Source organism: Onychomys torridus, chromosome 19 (assembly GCF_903995425.1).
Source record: "Onychomys torridus chromosome 19, mOncTor1.1, whole genome shotgun sequence".
Lineage (NCBI taxonomy): Eukaryota > Metazoa > Chordata > Mammalia > Rodentia > Cricetidae > Onychomys > Onychomys torridus.
This window is the reverse complement of record NC_050461.1, coordinates 8,383,915-8,399,430: the sequence shown is the minus strand read 5'-3', so window position 1 is coordinate 8,399,430 and position 15,516 is coordinate 8,383,915. Positions and strand designations below refer to the sequence as shown.

Sequence of the window (15,516 nt, the reverse complement as noted above, 5' to 3'; positions counted from 1 at the left end):
ACCATTTGCATGCAATACCTGGGGATGCCAAAATGGGGATGCCAAAATGGGATGTCCGGTCTCCTGGAACTGGAGTTACTGATGGTTGTAAGCCATCCTGTGTGCTTGCTGGGAATTGGACACTCTCTGCAAGAGCAGTAAGTGCTCTCAGCCACTAGCTGTCTCTCCAGCCATATTGGGAGTAGTCTCTCCAGCTCCATCGGGAGTGTCTAATTGTTTTCCACCAAACAGTGCTGTATCACCTAGCTGTTAATACTATTATAATGATAAACCATAGTATACAAGCTAGCAATTGAAAACAAAGAATTGACTTCGAGATACCAGTAGTGCTGAGGTTAAAACACACACACACACACAGACACACACACACACACACACACACACACACACACACACACACACAAACACCCCACTCTGTAGTACTTGTTTTAGTAAATAAAAGAAAAATAAAGTTAAAGTAGATAAGTATATTGCATAAATGCATGCTGATGTCCAGTCAGTTACTAGCTTTAGGAAGACAGGCTAGTCTTAGTCTGTTAGAACAGCTTGATTTGTATTGTTATACACTTCTTTTGTCCGAGCTTCTTGGGGATTGGGAACCTTTTTGATTTCCTTATCCATTGTCAGCATTTACATAGGTGGATTAACCCCAATCTGCATTCCTATTTAGATTAAGCTGATTGTGTACTGGGTAGTGGGGATGGTGAGCTAGTATTAGTGACATTTTTGTCTCTTCCACATACAAATGATTCTTAAATGAGCCAGGACAAAAGACAAACCTCCAAGTTAAAAATGTAATAGAAAAAAATCAATTAAAAAAAGATGGAAAAGAACCTTTAGTTTCTGTTACTCTATTCTGTGGTTAGGATGACTAGATCATTTTTTTTTTTTTTTTTTTTTTTTTTTTTTTTTTTTGTGATTTAGAGCTGTGATTCTCAGTTTTCCACTTCTGTATTATTTCATTCTTTTCTCTTTTCAAACATCCTAAAAAACAAACCACTGTTGTAGAAAAACTTGCTTGTCTGTTGTATTGGTTACTTTTCTGTTGCTCTGATAAACACCGCGATCAGGTAGTTGTTTATAGAAGGAAGGTTTTGTTTGACTTTACGGTTCCAGGGCATCAGAATCTGTTTGAGATGGGAGGAACCATGGCAACAAACAGCAGGCTAGAGCAGGAGGCTGAAGGCTCACATCTTGAACCCTAAGTAGGAAACAGAGTGAACTCAAAATGATGTAAATTCTCAAAGCCTGCCTGCAGTGACATATCTCCTCCAAACAAGGCCATGTCTCCCAAGCCTCCCCGAACAGCACCCTCACTTGGGGACCAAGTATCAAAACATCTGAGCCTGTGGGGACATTCTCATTCAAACTGCCAGGCCTATTTTTTTTTAATTGATTTTAAAAACTGTACAAAGTGAATAGGTATTGCCTAAGTGAGGTGATACAGTGTCAGTGAGATGCAGAGAGACCTCAGGTAACTAAATAACTGATATTCTCAAACTTCTTGGAATGCTGAATAGAATCTTTAATTCTTATTACTATTTTCTGGACACCTTATTAAGATTCAGGAAATTCGCCAGGCGGTGGTGGCGCATGCCTTTAACCCCAGCACTTGGGAGGCAGAGCCAGGAGGATCTCTTGAGTTTGAGGCCAGCCTGGGCTACAGAGCGAGATCCAGGACAGGCTCCAAAGCAACACAGAGAAACCCTGTCTCGAAAAAACAACAACAACAAAAAGATTTAGGAAATGCTTCAGAAATTACTTTTAAAAAAAGTAGCCCATCTTTTTTTCTCTTTCTTTCTTTCTTTCTTTTTTTTTTTTTTTTTTTGGTTTTTTTTTTTTTTTTTTGGTTTTTTGAGACAGGGTTTCTCTGTGTAGCTTTGCACCTTTCCTGGATCTCGAGCTGTAGACCAGGCTGGCCTCAAACTCACAGAGATCCACCTGCCTCTGCCTCCCGAGTGCTGGGATTAAAGGCGTGCGCCACCACCACCCGGCTCCTATATATTTTTAATTTTAGGAACTTTATTATTAAAAAACCTCAACAACATCACACACCAGAAATTTATACAACGTAGTGAACTTCTATAGTTGAAAATAGGCATTTGGAATATGGAGCTTTACATTAAATTTTATACCTTCAGTATCAAAATATATTTTATGTACTTTTCTGACACCCAAAACAGAAAGTCAGAACAGAATTAGAACTAGAAAAACAATTAGCTTTTTATCTTCTTTCATAACTTGTATCTATAAGTAGAAAACTTGCTTCCTTTTCTGTAATGGATGCTTTCTTTAAATACCATGTCTTAGGGTCCAGTGGGATTGTTCAAGGTTAAGAGCCCTTAATTCTCTTGCAGAGGGCTTGGTCTCAGTTCTCAGCATCCACATAATGGCTCAGAACCACCTGTAATTCCAGCTCCAGGGGACCCAGTGCCTCCTGGTCCCTGTCAGCTCCCATATGCATGTGATGCACATATAGACAAACAGGAGGCATGCACACACGTCTGAAAACAAAAACAAAATTATGTCATAAGTCAGTGGTATTACCAGCTAGTCTCTGAAACTGGTCATTCTAAATAGAGTTAGTAAATGAACTGATTTCAGAGTGTATCATTAAACTGTACAATGAATGGTTTGGAAAGAGGGCTCAGCAGAGCACTGTTCTTGCAGACAACCCAGGTTTGATTCCCAGCCCTTTCATGACAGCTCATAACCATCCATGACTCCAGTTCCAGGGAATCTGATGCCTTCTTCTGACCTCTACAGGTACCAGGCACACACATAGACACACATAAAAGCAAAGTGCTCATATACATAAAATAAATCTTTAAAAGATGTTAAAAAAAAAAAACTTAAAAAAGGGTAGGTTTTATTGACTTGAGGTCACCATACCAATTTGGAATGTGTTCTATGAATATTTAATTTTGCTGCAAATTTAAACATCATTATGACAACATGCAACTGTCTCTTACAATACTTATTGACTTAAATATTCTTTCAAAAAGGCTAAGATATTATTTTTAGGGTTGGAGAGCATGGCTTGTTGTAAGGTGTAGGTACATATTTTGCAAGGCTGCAGTCCATGTGCATGTTCTATTAGCCAGGGAGAATTTTTTTTCCTTTGATTAGATCAAGCTGCTTGGTTCATAGACTTAAGCATCATTATTACAAAATCTTACAAAGGGTTTCTCAGTTTTATACTTGAAATGGGAGTCTGATGAAGCTTAATTTAATGAAAAGCAGATTAAAATTTTCAGTAGTATTTTTAAAATTCATAATTTAAACACGAAAATCAGGAATTTGACGTTACTGTCTTACTGTCAGACCCCATTCAGGTTTTGTCACTTGTCTTAGTGATGTCCTTTGTAGAAAAAATTCAAGTTCAGAACTGTGCATCACATTTAGTTGACATGTTTCTTTAGTCTTCCTTTTAGTCTAGAATAGTTCTTTATCTTCCCCTGACTTTAGGCTAATTATTTAATAGAATGAACTTCAATTGGAGTTGTCTGGTGCGTTTTCATGATTAGAGTCGTACTTTATATCTGATGACTCTGTTCTTTTCATTGTTTTGTCAGGTGCTGTATATTTTAGTTTGCTCTTTTGCTGGCATTATTCACTGGTCACTTAAAGTGTTGTCTGTCAGGTTTTCTGTATTAATTTTTTGTTGCTGTTGTAACCATCAGATAGTGCCTTAAAACAGCACAGATTTATTGTTGTACAGTTTTGGATGATAGAAGTACAAATGGGTTTAACCAGGAAGTAATGATGTTGCTAGGGCTTGTTCCTGTGGAGACCTTGAAGTAAAATTCACTGACCTTTTCCAGCTTCTAGAGACAGTCTATGTTTGTTGGCTTGTGGCCCCTTTCTCATCTTCAAAAGAGCATCAGTCTGACCTTTGGTTTCACTGTTTTGTCACTTCCTGTCTTAGCTTTCTTATCTCCCTGTGAGAGGCACTACTTGATTATATTGGTCCTACTAGGGTAACCTCCCCATTTCAAGATCCTTAATTCACTTATGTAAAAGTTTGTTTACCTCTTAAGATAGTTCCTTGCATGAGGATGTTGCCATCGTGGGAGGCTTGCTTCTTCTACATTGGAAAGTCATTCCTTTCCTCTGTGGTAATTAATATTTTGTAGAAAGGTACAGTGAATTCTGGTTTCTGGGTACTGAGATTTCTGGCTCCTATTGTTTAGAAGCCAAAATCTGGATACCATGTTCACTGCTACTGGGATTTTGCTGTCCTAGTCTACCTTAGTATACAGAGGTAGGGAATATGTAGGGATTTATAGAGAGTAGTGTCTATATATTTTTCTCTTTCTTTCTTTCTTTCTTTCTTTCTTTCTTTCTTTCTTTCTTTCCTTCCTTCCTTCCTTCCTTCCTTCCTTCCTCTCTCTCTCTCTCTCTCTCTCTCTCTCTCTCTCTCTCTCTCTCTCTGTTTTTTGAGACAGGGTTTTTTTTTTTTTTTTTTTTTTTGTGTAGCCTTGGCTGTCCTAGAACTAGCTCTGTAGACTAGGCTGGCCTCACTTCCAGGCTAACAGTCCAGGTTTAGTCTTCTGTCTCTTTATATTTGTCACTATTTTCTCTGACAGGAAAAAGTAGATTTTAGTATAGATGGATTTCTAAATGATCTTAATAACTAAAAAACATGGAGCCAGAAATTTGGGTTACAGGCCAAGATTAAGATCAGAGGACAAACCACGAGCTAACCTCACCTCACCAACTCCACAGCTTCCAAGGAGAGCTTCTTCCTGTACACTCAGATTTATATGCTTTTTCTGTTATGTTCTCTCATTGGCTGTCTTAGCCAAGCTACATCACTTCCTCTTCCTGGTCAGGTCTGTCACTTTCTGTCTGTCTGTACAGACCTCCAGGTCTCTATGGTTGGTACTGGGATTAAAGGCTTGTGTCACCACGCTTGGCTCTGTTCCCCAGTGTGGTCTTGAACTCACAGAGATCCTGCCTGCCAAGTGATAGGATTAAGGGCATGTGCTGCTGCCGCCTGATTTCTTTGTTTGTTTATAATGGCTGGCCTTTTTCCTCTGGTCGTAGACCAGGCTGGCCTCGAACTCACAGAGATCTACCTGACTCTGCCTCCTGAGTGCTGGGATTAAAGGCATGCACCACTGCCACCAGATTTTAGTTTTTTGATATATTAACTTTTTTGATCAGTCTACCTGCATATATAAAACTTCTTTGTTACCACCTCTTCTCCTACCTGGATTTGTCTTTATTACATTGTTATCCCTGCCAGGTAGCATATGGGTGCCTTTGTCACAGTGTGCAGTTGAACTTCCTACTTGGTGGTTTTGTTTGTTTGTTTTTTAAATTTTAATTTGTTGTGTAAGGATGGTGCGTTTTGTTGTTGTTGTTTTTTGGTTTTTTGAGACAGAGTTTCTTTATATAGGCTGCCCAGGAACTTGCTCTGTAGACCAGGTTGGTGGCCTCGAACTTAGATTTTCGTGTTTTGTCTCTCTCCCCATCCCAAGTGCTGGGATTAAAGGTGTATGTCACCACTCCTGACTTGTAAGGATGTTTGCCTGTACTGTGTCTTGTGAGCCACATGTGATGTGGGCAGTGCCTGCAGAGTGCTGAAGAAGGTGTCAGCTTCCTTGGGACTGGAGTTACAGACAGTTGTGAGCTGTCACAAGGGTGCTGGGAATTGAAACCAGGCCCTCTGGAAGAGCAGCCAGTGCTCTGAATCCCTGAGTCATTCATGATTCATTCCCTGGCATACATACAGAAGTCAGGAGAACCTACAGGAGTTAGTTCTTGTCTTCCACCTATGGGTCCCAGGGATGGAACCCAGGTTGTCAGGCTTGGTGGTCAGTGCCTGTACCCACCGAGGATATCACTGGCCCCGCATGCCAAATTGTTTTACCTACCTACTATCTCATGTACGGATTTCAGTTTTGTATATATTTTTAAAATACGGTAAAGAAAACTCCAAAGGAAAACAACAGCATTAGCCCAGCTGGACTCAGGTTACATGGTCCCAACTTTGTTCGGAACATTGCAGGCTTCACAGCTAGGAGCTGTGGAATTGTTGAGCATGTCTTTTTTTTTTCCCATAAGGACGGTTTGGTATGATGACCTTAACTACACTGCCATCATAGAGCTGCGTCACAGCCCATTTGAACTTGACAGCCATGCTCTTAACTGCTAAGCCAGCTCCAGTCGTTTTTCCAGCCCCTTAAACATGCTTTTTATGTCTAGGGAGGAGTTATTGAAACTAAATGATTGTGCTAAGTTCAGTAAAACAGTACATCACATTTTAGGTTTGGTTATCATTTTTAGTTGAATTGCAGCTTTTCGTAGTGACTAAAATAATTTTGTCACAGCCCTTACACAGACCTGTCTTAAGTTCTTACAGATTTGACCGTCTTTCTCAATTTAACATAAAATAATTAAAGCTTGTGATATTGAATTTTACTGTCCACTCGTTTCAGCTCTCAGTTGATTTTCATGTTAAAACTACAAATTCTGTTAGTTTTACATTTTTAGTAGATAAAATTCTGAACTTTGTTGGTTAGAATATATGTGGTTAGATAATTATTTCCATACTTGAATATTGTTTCTCCTTGGTTACTAAATGAACGATATTTTAATTAGTTTATACTTTTGTTCTATACAAGGAGAGAAATGTGCAGACAATTGATTATATGACCAAGGCTTCATAGGTTCAAGTTAGTTTCTAAAATTTTGGAGAAGTTTCCCACGTAAAATACTTGCTTCTTATTAAACTTTTCCAGATACTGTAGCATGAATCTTAACAGGTCTTACTAATAAAAACAAACCTGAAGCCAGGTATTGGAGTGAATGCTGGAAGATCATAGAAGCAGAACAAGCCACAGCTTCCTCACCTCGCCAATTCCTCAGCTGATCCTGTTTCCTCAGACTGGAAGTCTCTGAATTCCTCATTCAGAATGACTCTCAGCTGAACTGCTGCTAAAAGCCTAAAAGCTTAACCAGCCTAGTTCCTGGTTTTCACGCCTTATATACCTTTCTGCTTCCTGCCATTACTTCCTGGGATTAAAGGCGTGAGTCACCATGCCTGCCTATTTCCAGTGTGGCTTTGAACTCACAGAGATCTTGATGGAACTCTGCCTCCAGAAGGCTAGGATTGAAGGTATGAGTGCCACCATTTTCTGGCCTCTATGTCTGTCCAGTGGCTGTTCCATTCTCTGACGCCATATAAATTTATTAGGGTGCACGATACATTGGGGAACACAATACTACCTACCACAAGATACTAGTCATTGTAAGTGACAGACAACTTTGCATAGTTTATGAAATTTTATAAGGATTATATAAATAGGCAAGACTTGTATATTTCGACAAAATGTTAGGAGAATAATGAAGGTTAGTATATATGATTCAGATTTCACTGTGGAAAATAATTTAACTCATCTTACTTTTCTTTCTTGACAGAGCAAATTCGATTAAAGAATATCAGAAAAGTATATGGAAGATGTATGTGGTACCGTTTACGATTATTAAAACCCCAGCCAAATATTATTCCTACAGTAAAGTAAGTAATGGATTTCAATAACAAAATATACTGAATACTTACTCTTTGCTTAGATATCATGAATTAGGGAATCTGAAGATGGCTTACATGTGTGCCTGTAAAGAAGTTCTAGCCTGTTACAGGGGTGAGGTTTGATTAGTAAGCTTGAGAGCTGTGAACAGATTAAAAGTCAAAACGAGAAGGGTATGTGAGTCAGCTCTTGTTTGAAGACTGTATATGTTACGTGCTAGAATTGAAGTTTGATGTTGAAGTCTATATGGAAATCAAAGATTTCAAAGACTGGCAAGATTAGGCATGAATTTCAAGATAATAACTAAAGTTTAGCACGTGTTGCCATATACTTAATATGTTTATTTGATTCTGTGTTAATGTCAAGTGTTTATGATTTTCCTTAAGCTGAGGCTAAGAAATGAGTTGATTTGGCCAGAATCATGCAGTGAATGTGGTAGAGCAGGACCTTATCATCGTAATTTTGGCAGGTTCATCTGCTTAGACAAGCCACTAGCAAGTGTTTGATTCTGTGAAGCTAAAGGGTGTGCTTTCCGCTGCTTTATGTCAAGTCTTTAGCTCAGTCACTAGATTATCTGTGATGGGAACTGGAGGTTGCTACTGCAGAAGAACCCACCGGTGAATTACCCACATTTACTTGCCCAGTGGAGGGTTAAGAGTTGGACCAGTTGTTTAAAGTCTGGCTTTAAATGATGAGGATGGTTTTCAACATAGTTGGGTTACTTCAGAGGGTTGAAATAAGATGTTTCCAGAGGGAAAGGATTGGTTTCTGCACAGAGAGGGAGGGAATCTTAGCTTTGGTATTATTGCTCAGTGATGTGACGCTAAATGGAAAGTTGGCACTGAGACCAGTGTAGTCTTCTGTTCGGTTTGATTTGCTGTTTATTCTCATTTTAAATTACAATTCTATACACACAACCACACACCCCTCTTTTTTTGAGACAGGTTCTCACTATGTGGCCCTGGCTTGCCTGAAACTAACTATGTAGATCAGGCTGGCCTTGAACTCACAGGCATTCATCTGACTCTGTCTTCTGAGTATCCGAGGATTAACAATTTGTTCTTAATATATCGTGTGTGTGTGTGTGTGTGTGTGTGTGTGTGTGTGTGTGTGTGTGCGCGCGCGCGCGCGAGAGAGAGAGAGAGAGAGAGAGAGAGAGGTGTATATGGGCATACATATGTCACTGCACACTACATCAGTGTAAGGGACAGAGAATGGCTTTGTGGATTGCTTCTTTTTTCCCACACCTTATGGGGGCTCTGGGAATTGAACTTGGGTCATCAGGCTTGTGATAACCCTACCTGTCAACCTTGAGCCTCAGTTTTTAAGGAAAAAAAGTTGGAGGCCTGAATTTTCAGTAATAAATAAATGACTTCTTTAATTTAGAATGAAGGTCAGAGAACTACTGACTAGATTCTGGTGATAGTTTAGATAAAGTTAGAAATTATGAAAACTCTTGCTTCTTTACACTACCTAGTGCTTCTTTCCTGCCAGTGTCTCTGAAACTAAGTTATATCATTTCTGGAAGTTGCTTCCAAATTACATTTAAAATATGGTTAAAAGAAAAAAATGCAGAAGACTTTCTAAGTTAATTTACTGAATCTGCATTTGAGGAAATATTTGTCTTTTTGGAGGAATCAAATATTCTTTAAAAAATTGGACACAGAGCATAATCATGTCATGTCGTTCCCCCCTTCCCACTTTGGCTCTCTAAACCTGGAGTATGGTATTATTGGTTGGAATAGTTTTCATTAGCTCAGGAGATCCTGTCATGAGCCTTCTCTTCTGTTCTTGGCTCTGAGAAGAGATGCCAAATACGAAGCATCTAATAGAATTTAGCATCTGGGAGGTTTTGTTCTTTTTTTGCTTTGCCTTTGTGATTTGTCATTTTTATCTGTTTTATGAGGTTTGTTAGACTTTTAGATTTCATCCAAGTGAAGAATTACTGTGCATGAATACCATTTTTCAAGTGTTATTTAGATTATTAGCGAACTTTAGTTTTATGTTTAGAATTTTCTGCTTTTAATTTTACATGTAATCGTTGTGTGCCTATTATGAGTCAGCTATAGAAAGTGCTAGATACACAGTGATGAACAAAATAGATATGATTCAAAGATGTGAACCTTAGGAGGGACTGCCAAATAAACAATTGTAACAGATTTAGTAAATAATGTTAGTTCATTTCTTTTTTCTTTGTTACTGTAATAAAATACTCGAGTTTGGGTACTTTATAACGAAATAAGGCTTAGTTTATTTTAGTTTTAGAGGCTGAAAGTCCAAGGTCTTTCAGCCCCACCCATTTGTGACCTTTGGAATAACGTTACAACTTGGTAGATGGTATCATGGTGGAAGGATACATATGTAGATACATATACATATATGGATGATACAGATACAGATGATACATACACGAGGGTCCAGAAGAGGTGTCAAATCCCCTGTAACTAGTTCTAGGCAGTTGCACTTCACCTGATGTGGCTGCTGGGAACCAGACTTGGTCCTCTGCAAGAGCAAACTACTGAGCCATAGCTTTAGTGCCCCAGACCTCATCTCTTAAGGAAAGATCCATTACATCTTTCTGTGTATGGCGAGCGTGTGCATGTGTGTTCAGATTGAGTGGGTACATGTCCTTAGGTAAACATGCATGCATGTATGTATGGAAGCCAGAGGTTGACATCTGGTGTCTGAACAATTTTCTACTTTATTTACTGAGGTGTAGGGTGTTCTAGTTTTATTTCGGTTGCTAGTTAACAGTTAAGAGCAGAGATTATATTCTGGGCAGACACCATTTCTGCCTTCTTCCTGCTAGTTAGCTTTACCCTAGATTTCTCCTGTCTTTATGTAGCTCAGGACTTTCTGCCTAGGGAATGATGCTGCCCACAGTGGACTAGGTCTTTCCTGTATCACTTAACAAGCAACATGCCCATAGTCCAGTCTGATCTAGACAATCCCTTGATAGAGGTTCTTTTCTCAGGTGATCTAGACCATGGTAAGTTGATATTTAAAAGTATTGTACAGAGTTCTTAGTAAACCTAGAGTTTGCCCAACAAGTCTGTCTAGCCCATTTGCCCCAGGGATCCCATCTCTTCCTCCCAAGCACTGAGGTGTAATGGGTAATCACACCTGCCTAGCTTTTATGTGGGTGTTAGAGATGTGAATTATGACTCTCAGGCTTGTTCATTGAACTGTCTCCTTAACCCTAGTTCTACCACTTTATTGTACTCTCTCTGTACTGCTAAACCATAGCAGTGAGGACTGGGAGGGGAGTTGCTATGGAAGAGCAGCAGAAGGGGCGCTCACTTGGCCCAAGACAGAGAAGGCTTTTTGAGTGGGCTATGAGTGCGGCTAAGTTGTTTTGTTGTTGTTGTTGTTGTTGTTTTTTGTGGTAGTGGGGTTGAACCTTGCAAATGTTAGTTAAATGTTCTATTGTTGATCTATTGTTGATCTGCAGCCCCTGAGACTTGGGGAAGAGTTACTAGTAGTAGCCCATAACTACCATGAGTTGATTATGTTTACTACATATGAGTTACTTTCAAAGTACTTAAAATTTTAAATCTCATTTAATTGTCAAACCCATCATGGAAGTTGGAATTGAAATGTATAGCTTAAGCAGCTTACCAAACTTTCTTAATTGATATATAATAACAGTGGGAGTTGAGCTAGTGAGTTTTGTTTCATGGCCAGGAAAAAAGAGGGGGATATTCTTCATAGTGTTCTCTCTCCTCTTTGGGCATATATGTAGGCATTTAAGTAGGCTGGAAAACAGCTTGAAGTTATATACTCTTGAAAGGTTTAAAATATGCCTGGGATACAACTTACTTAGTGTAGTGGGTAGCCATTCCAGCTTTGATCTGGAAGTTCCAATCCCCATTGAGGCTTTGGTAACTGTCAGGCCTACAAGGCTGGGCTGGGAGAAGACCCTGAAGACCCAAGATCCGATTGGGCCGGCTCTCTTGGTTCCTGGACCCTGGACACTGGAGGTAGACCGAGCAGAGTTCTCCAGAGAACACTGCTGGACTGTGCTACACCTTTCCCAGACCCTGTTACCTATCCCTTCACTTGTAAGTTACCTCACAAAATAGACCTCCCTTTTAACTATGTGGAGTGGCCTTAATATTTTAACCAATAACTTAGTGCTGGGCAACCATGCTGGAAGCCTTTGGTTTGATTCTTAGCACCCTATAAATCAGGTGTGGTGGTGCATTTCTGCACGATTAGCCCTTATGTGGGCTGTGGAAGCAGGAGGGTCAGAAGTTCAAAGTCATCTTCCTTTATATAGTGAGTTTATGGGCAGCCTAGGCTATATTGAGACCCTACCTCAAAGTGTGTGTGTGTGTGTGTGTGTGTGTGTGTGTGTGTGTGTGTGTGTGTGTGTGTGTGTTTGGTTTAGAATATTGTTTGGCCAAATGAAAAGAAACTTGTATCTTAGTTTAAACTATCCAGTAATTAAACTATCCAGGGGTTAGTAAAAACTGGATAAGATCTTGTTCAGGTGCCAAAGGAATTTGCAGCAAGTCAAAGGAAAAAAGTTATTGTGCTGCTTTGCAGCTGTAACTGTTCTCTTCAAAGGATTGCTTTAGAAAGGTGCATCGTTTTAGTTGAGTTGGAGGATGAATTTAGAGTTTGTGTAGGTAGGCACACACACATGGGGACTGAGATTTTGACAGATACAAGAGAGCAAATGCATGATTGTGGGAAAGCTTATGGAACATTGAAGAACAAAAATCTGTTTTGTTGAAAATTGGGTAAACAGAAAACTAAGAAATCCTCCTAGGTGATTTCAGATGTTGGCTCATTTCCAAATGATCAGTGCATTTAAAGCTAGGTTCTGCTAAAGAGCAGAAGCACAGCTGAGGGTGTGCCTCAGAGTTCTTCCAGCAGAGACAGGAAAGACCCTTCATGTCATCTCAGTGCAGGGATGGAAACAAAGCTAAACAAGGGGCCTTCTCTCTGTTCTTAAAGCCAGTCATCACAGTTCTGTTAGATTATTTTATGTTTTTGTCTGACAAATCCTGTTCATTGTAACAAATTGTCATAGAGGATCTGACTGATAGTTCATTTTTGTACTCTTATTTCTAATCATGTCTCTGCTTATAGAAATTGGATTGTGTTTTGCAAAGCTTGAAAGCTGTTTTTCCCTTTCAAATTTAAGATTAAAATCTTCCATGGCAGACTTTGCCTTCATTTACTAGAAAGTATTGCACTCTGGTTGAGTGATTAAAACAGTATTCACTGATGGACATGTAACGATGCTAGTATTTGGTTTTACTGTGTAGAATATATTCAAGAAAGAAGAAATTAGTTGTTTTAATTGCTCTTTTATATCCTTGTGCACTTTTTTTTTTTTTTTTAACGTGTTAGCTATAAAATGTTCTTTTGTATGGCTACATCATGGTTTGACTACTCTCCTTAAATTAGTTACGGCTGATGGACATCAGAATATTTCCAAACGTTACACTTTAAAGAAGGCTATTTATATTCATCTTTGTATGCCTGGCCAATTTTTAAAAATTCATCTTCTATAATTTCGAGGTTAAGAGTAAACTTTTTTCATTAAGTGGTGTCTCGGCTATTTCTTAACTATTTTAATGAGTCTAGTATTAATTTCTGTATTTAATTCTGCAAATAGTAACACGGGAGGCATTCTCCTAGATGCTAGAGAATTCAGAAGTGAAGACAGCACCATCCTTGCTGTAACAGGAATTTACAGGTGTGAGTCAGTAGTGTAGCATAGTGGTGTGCAGCGGCTCCTTTAGATCATTTATCCCTTGATCCTGTAGAAAGGCACACAGCTGTGTTTATTATGTCGTTTGTCTTTCCTAAACAGGAAAACAGTTCTCCTTGCAGGATGGGCATTGTTCTTGTTCCTTGCATACAAAGTTTCCAAAACAGACCGAGAATACCAGGAGTACAATCCTTATGAAGTCTTAAATTTGGACCCTGTAAGTAGTATTCTTATATAATATCATTAATGTAACAACATCTTAATTACTGGAAGTCTGCGCTCCAAAACAAATTAGACATTTCCAAGAGAAATCGGACTTTGGTCTGTTAACGTTTTGTTTATCTGTGTTGTGTGTGTACTCAGGGTAGAAGAGGCTGTCAGGTCCTTGGAGTTGGCAGGTGGTTTAAAGCTGCCTGAGGTGGGTGCTGGGAACTGAACTCAGGAATTCAGGAAGAGCAGTACAAGCTTTTCTCCGCCAAGCCATCTCTTCAGCCCTGTCAGTTACCGTCTTTAAAAAAAATAAGATCTAATTCATTATCATTTAAATATATTTGTTGTATTGTTGATTGCTAGTAGTAAGTATTAGCTTATAACTAGTAAACTGTTAGATTACTTGGTGAGAAGTGACTATATTTTAAAAACACATTCATGTTGATTGGCACATGCACTACCTTAAATCTGAGATGGGGTACTTGTAAGAAACTTGTCATTATCATTGAAATTAGGTAGTCCTTGAGTATGTTCTTTGGTGAGATTTTGGTTGAACTTGGTTGATAAACTTCTACAGGCCATTAGAACTGGAGTTAGTGAAGAGGCTGAGACTGAGAGAACTGTGTCCTGTAACAGCGGAGTAGGCAGACTGAATCTAGTAGCTGGGGTTTAAACTTCGGTTTTCTTCAGTGGATGGCTGGGTTTTGAAGTTGATATACAAATTAAGGAGAATGTTCATCATCTAGTTTTCTGCTTTGTAGAAGAAAAGTTTGCATATAGTAGGATTTCTATTTAATTGTTTTTTATTTTTTTAAAACATTTTTTTAGATTTTATTTTTAATTGTATACATATGGGTGTATGTGTGAGTGTGGGTTTATGCATGAGAATGCAGAAGCCAGCAGAGGGTGCTAGATCCTCTGAGGCTGCCCAGGGTCTGTTGGTGCTGGGAACTAGACTTGTGCACTCTTTCTAAGAGCAGTGTGAACTTTAACCCCTGAGCTATCTCTCCAGTCCAGTGTCTGTTTGTTTTTTGTTTTTTTTTTTAACTGTAATTATCATGGCCACCAAGAGTATAATAAAAAGATGTAGCGAAATAAAAGTGATCCACAATTATTGGTAAAAAGTGAGGTTGAGAATCAATGCCAGTTCTTTTTAAAAAAAAAATATTTACTTAATATTAAAATAGTTAGAAGCAGACAAAATGAGATACTGATCAGAGTTTAAGAAAACAAATCTTTGACTTAACTGCATTAGTTTACTCTTCAATCATTTTTGGATAGTTAAAGCCACTGCAATTTTATTTAAATGTGGAGTTATATGGTTTCACCACCATTACCATTAGTGACTAGTATATTGCATGTCATATAGTTAAATACTTGAGAAGTATATGTATGAGATGAAATTTGGGAGACAAGATGTATTTGAGAAAATGTTTCTTTTGTCAGAATATTGAGTAGTTCATGGTTTAAGATGAAAATAGGATTGATTATTTCTTATTGCATTATGTTCTTATGTATTAACAAAGCTTTTCCTTTTAGGGAGCAACAGTAGCAGAAATTAAGAAACAATATCGCTTGTTGTCACTTAAATATCATCCAGATAAAGGAGGTGATGAAGTTATGTTCATGAGGATAGCAAAAGCTTATGCAGCGTAAGTATCATAGGACCTGTTACACTTTTTAAAGAAAGGGGTAAAGATACTTTCTGTTTTAAGAAAGTAGTAAGTAAAATGAATGTTACACACTTCTATTAAATATTAACCAAGTATATTTGAACCTGACATTTATGGACCTACTCAGCAGCTCTAAAGTGGTAGTTTCATTAAATCATAAGTTATTCAGGGTTGGCACTTAGAGAAGTGATTTTCCCAAGTTTAATTAAATATGTCTTAGTTACTGATTTTGGTGTGAAGAGACCCTGGACCAAGGCAGATGATAAAAGAAAGAGTGAAATTAGGGCTTTGCTTACAGTTTGAGGGGGTTAGTCCATGATCATTATGGCAGGGAACATGGAGGCAGGCAGGCAGGCAGGCAGGCATGGTA

General features: G+C 38.6%; 1 protein-coding gene across 1 annotated transcript in view; it reads left to right on the top strand.

Annotated features, from left to right (window-relative positions):
- The window catches only part of Sec63 (SEC63 homolog, protein translocation regulator), a 77,783-nt gene that overhangs the window by 19,556 nt on the left and 42,711 nt on the right, over positions 1 to 15,516 (top strand). The window contains exons 2-4 of the mRNA XM_036168868.1: positions 7,429 to 7,528; positions 13,366 to 13,480; positions 15,013 to 15,125. Of these exons, the coding sequence (XP_036024761.1) occupies positions 7,429 to 7,528; positions 13,366 to 13,480; positions 15,013 to 15,125 (328 nt within the window). The remainder of the gene's footprint in view (positions 1 to 7,428; positions 7,529 to 13,365; positions 13,481 to 15,012; positions 15,126 to 15,516) is intronic.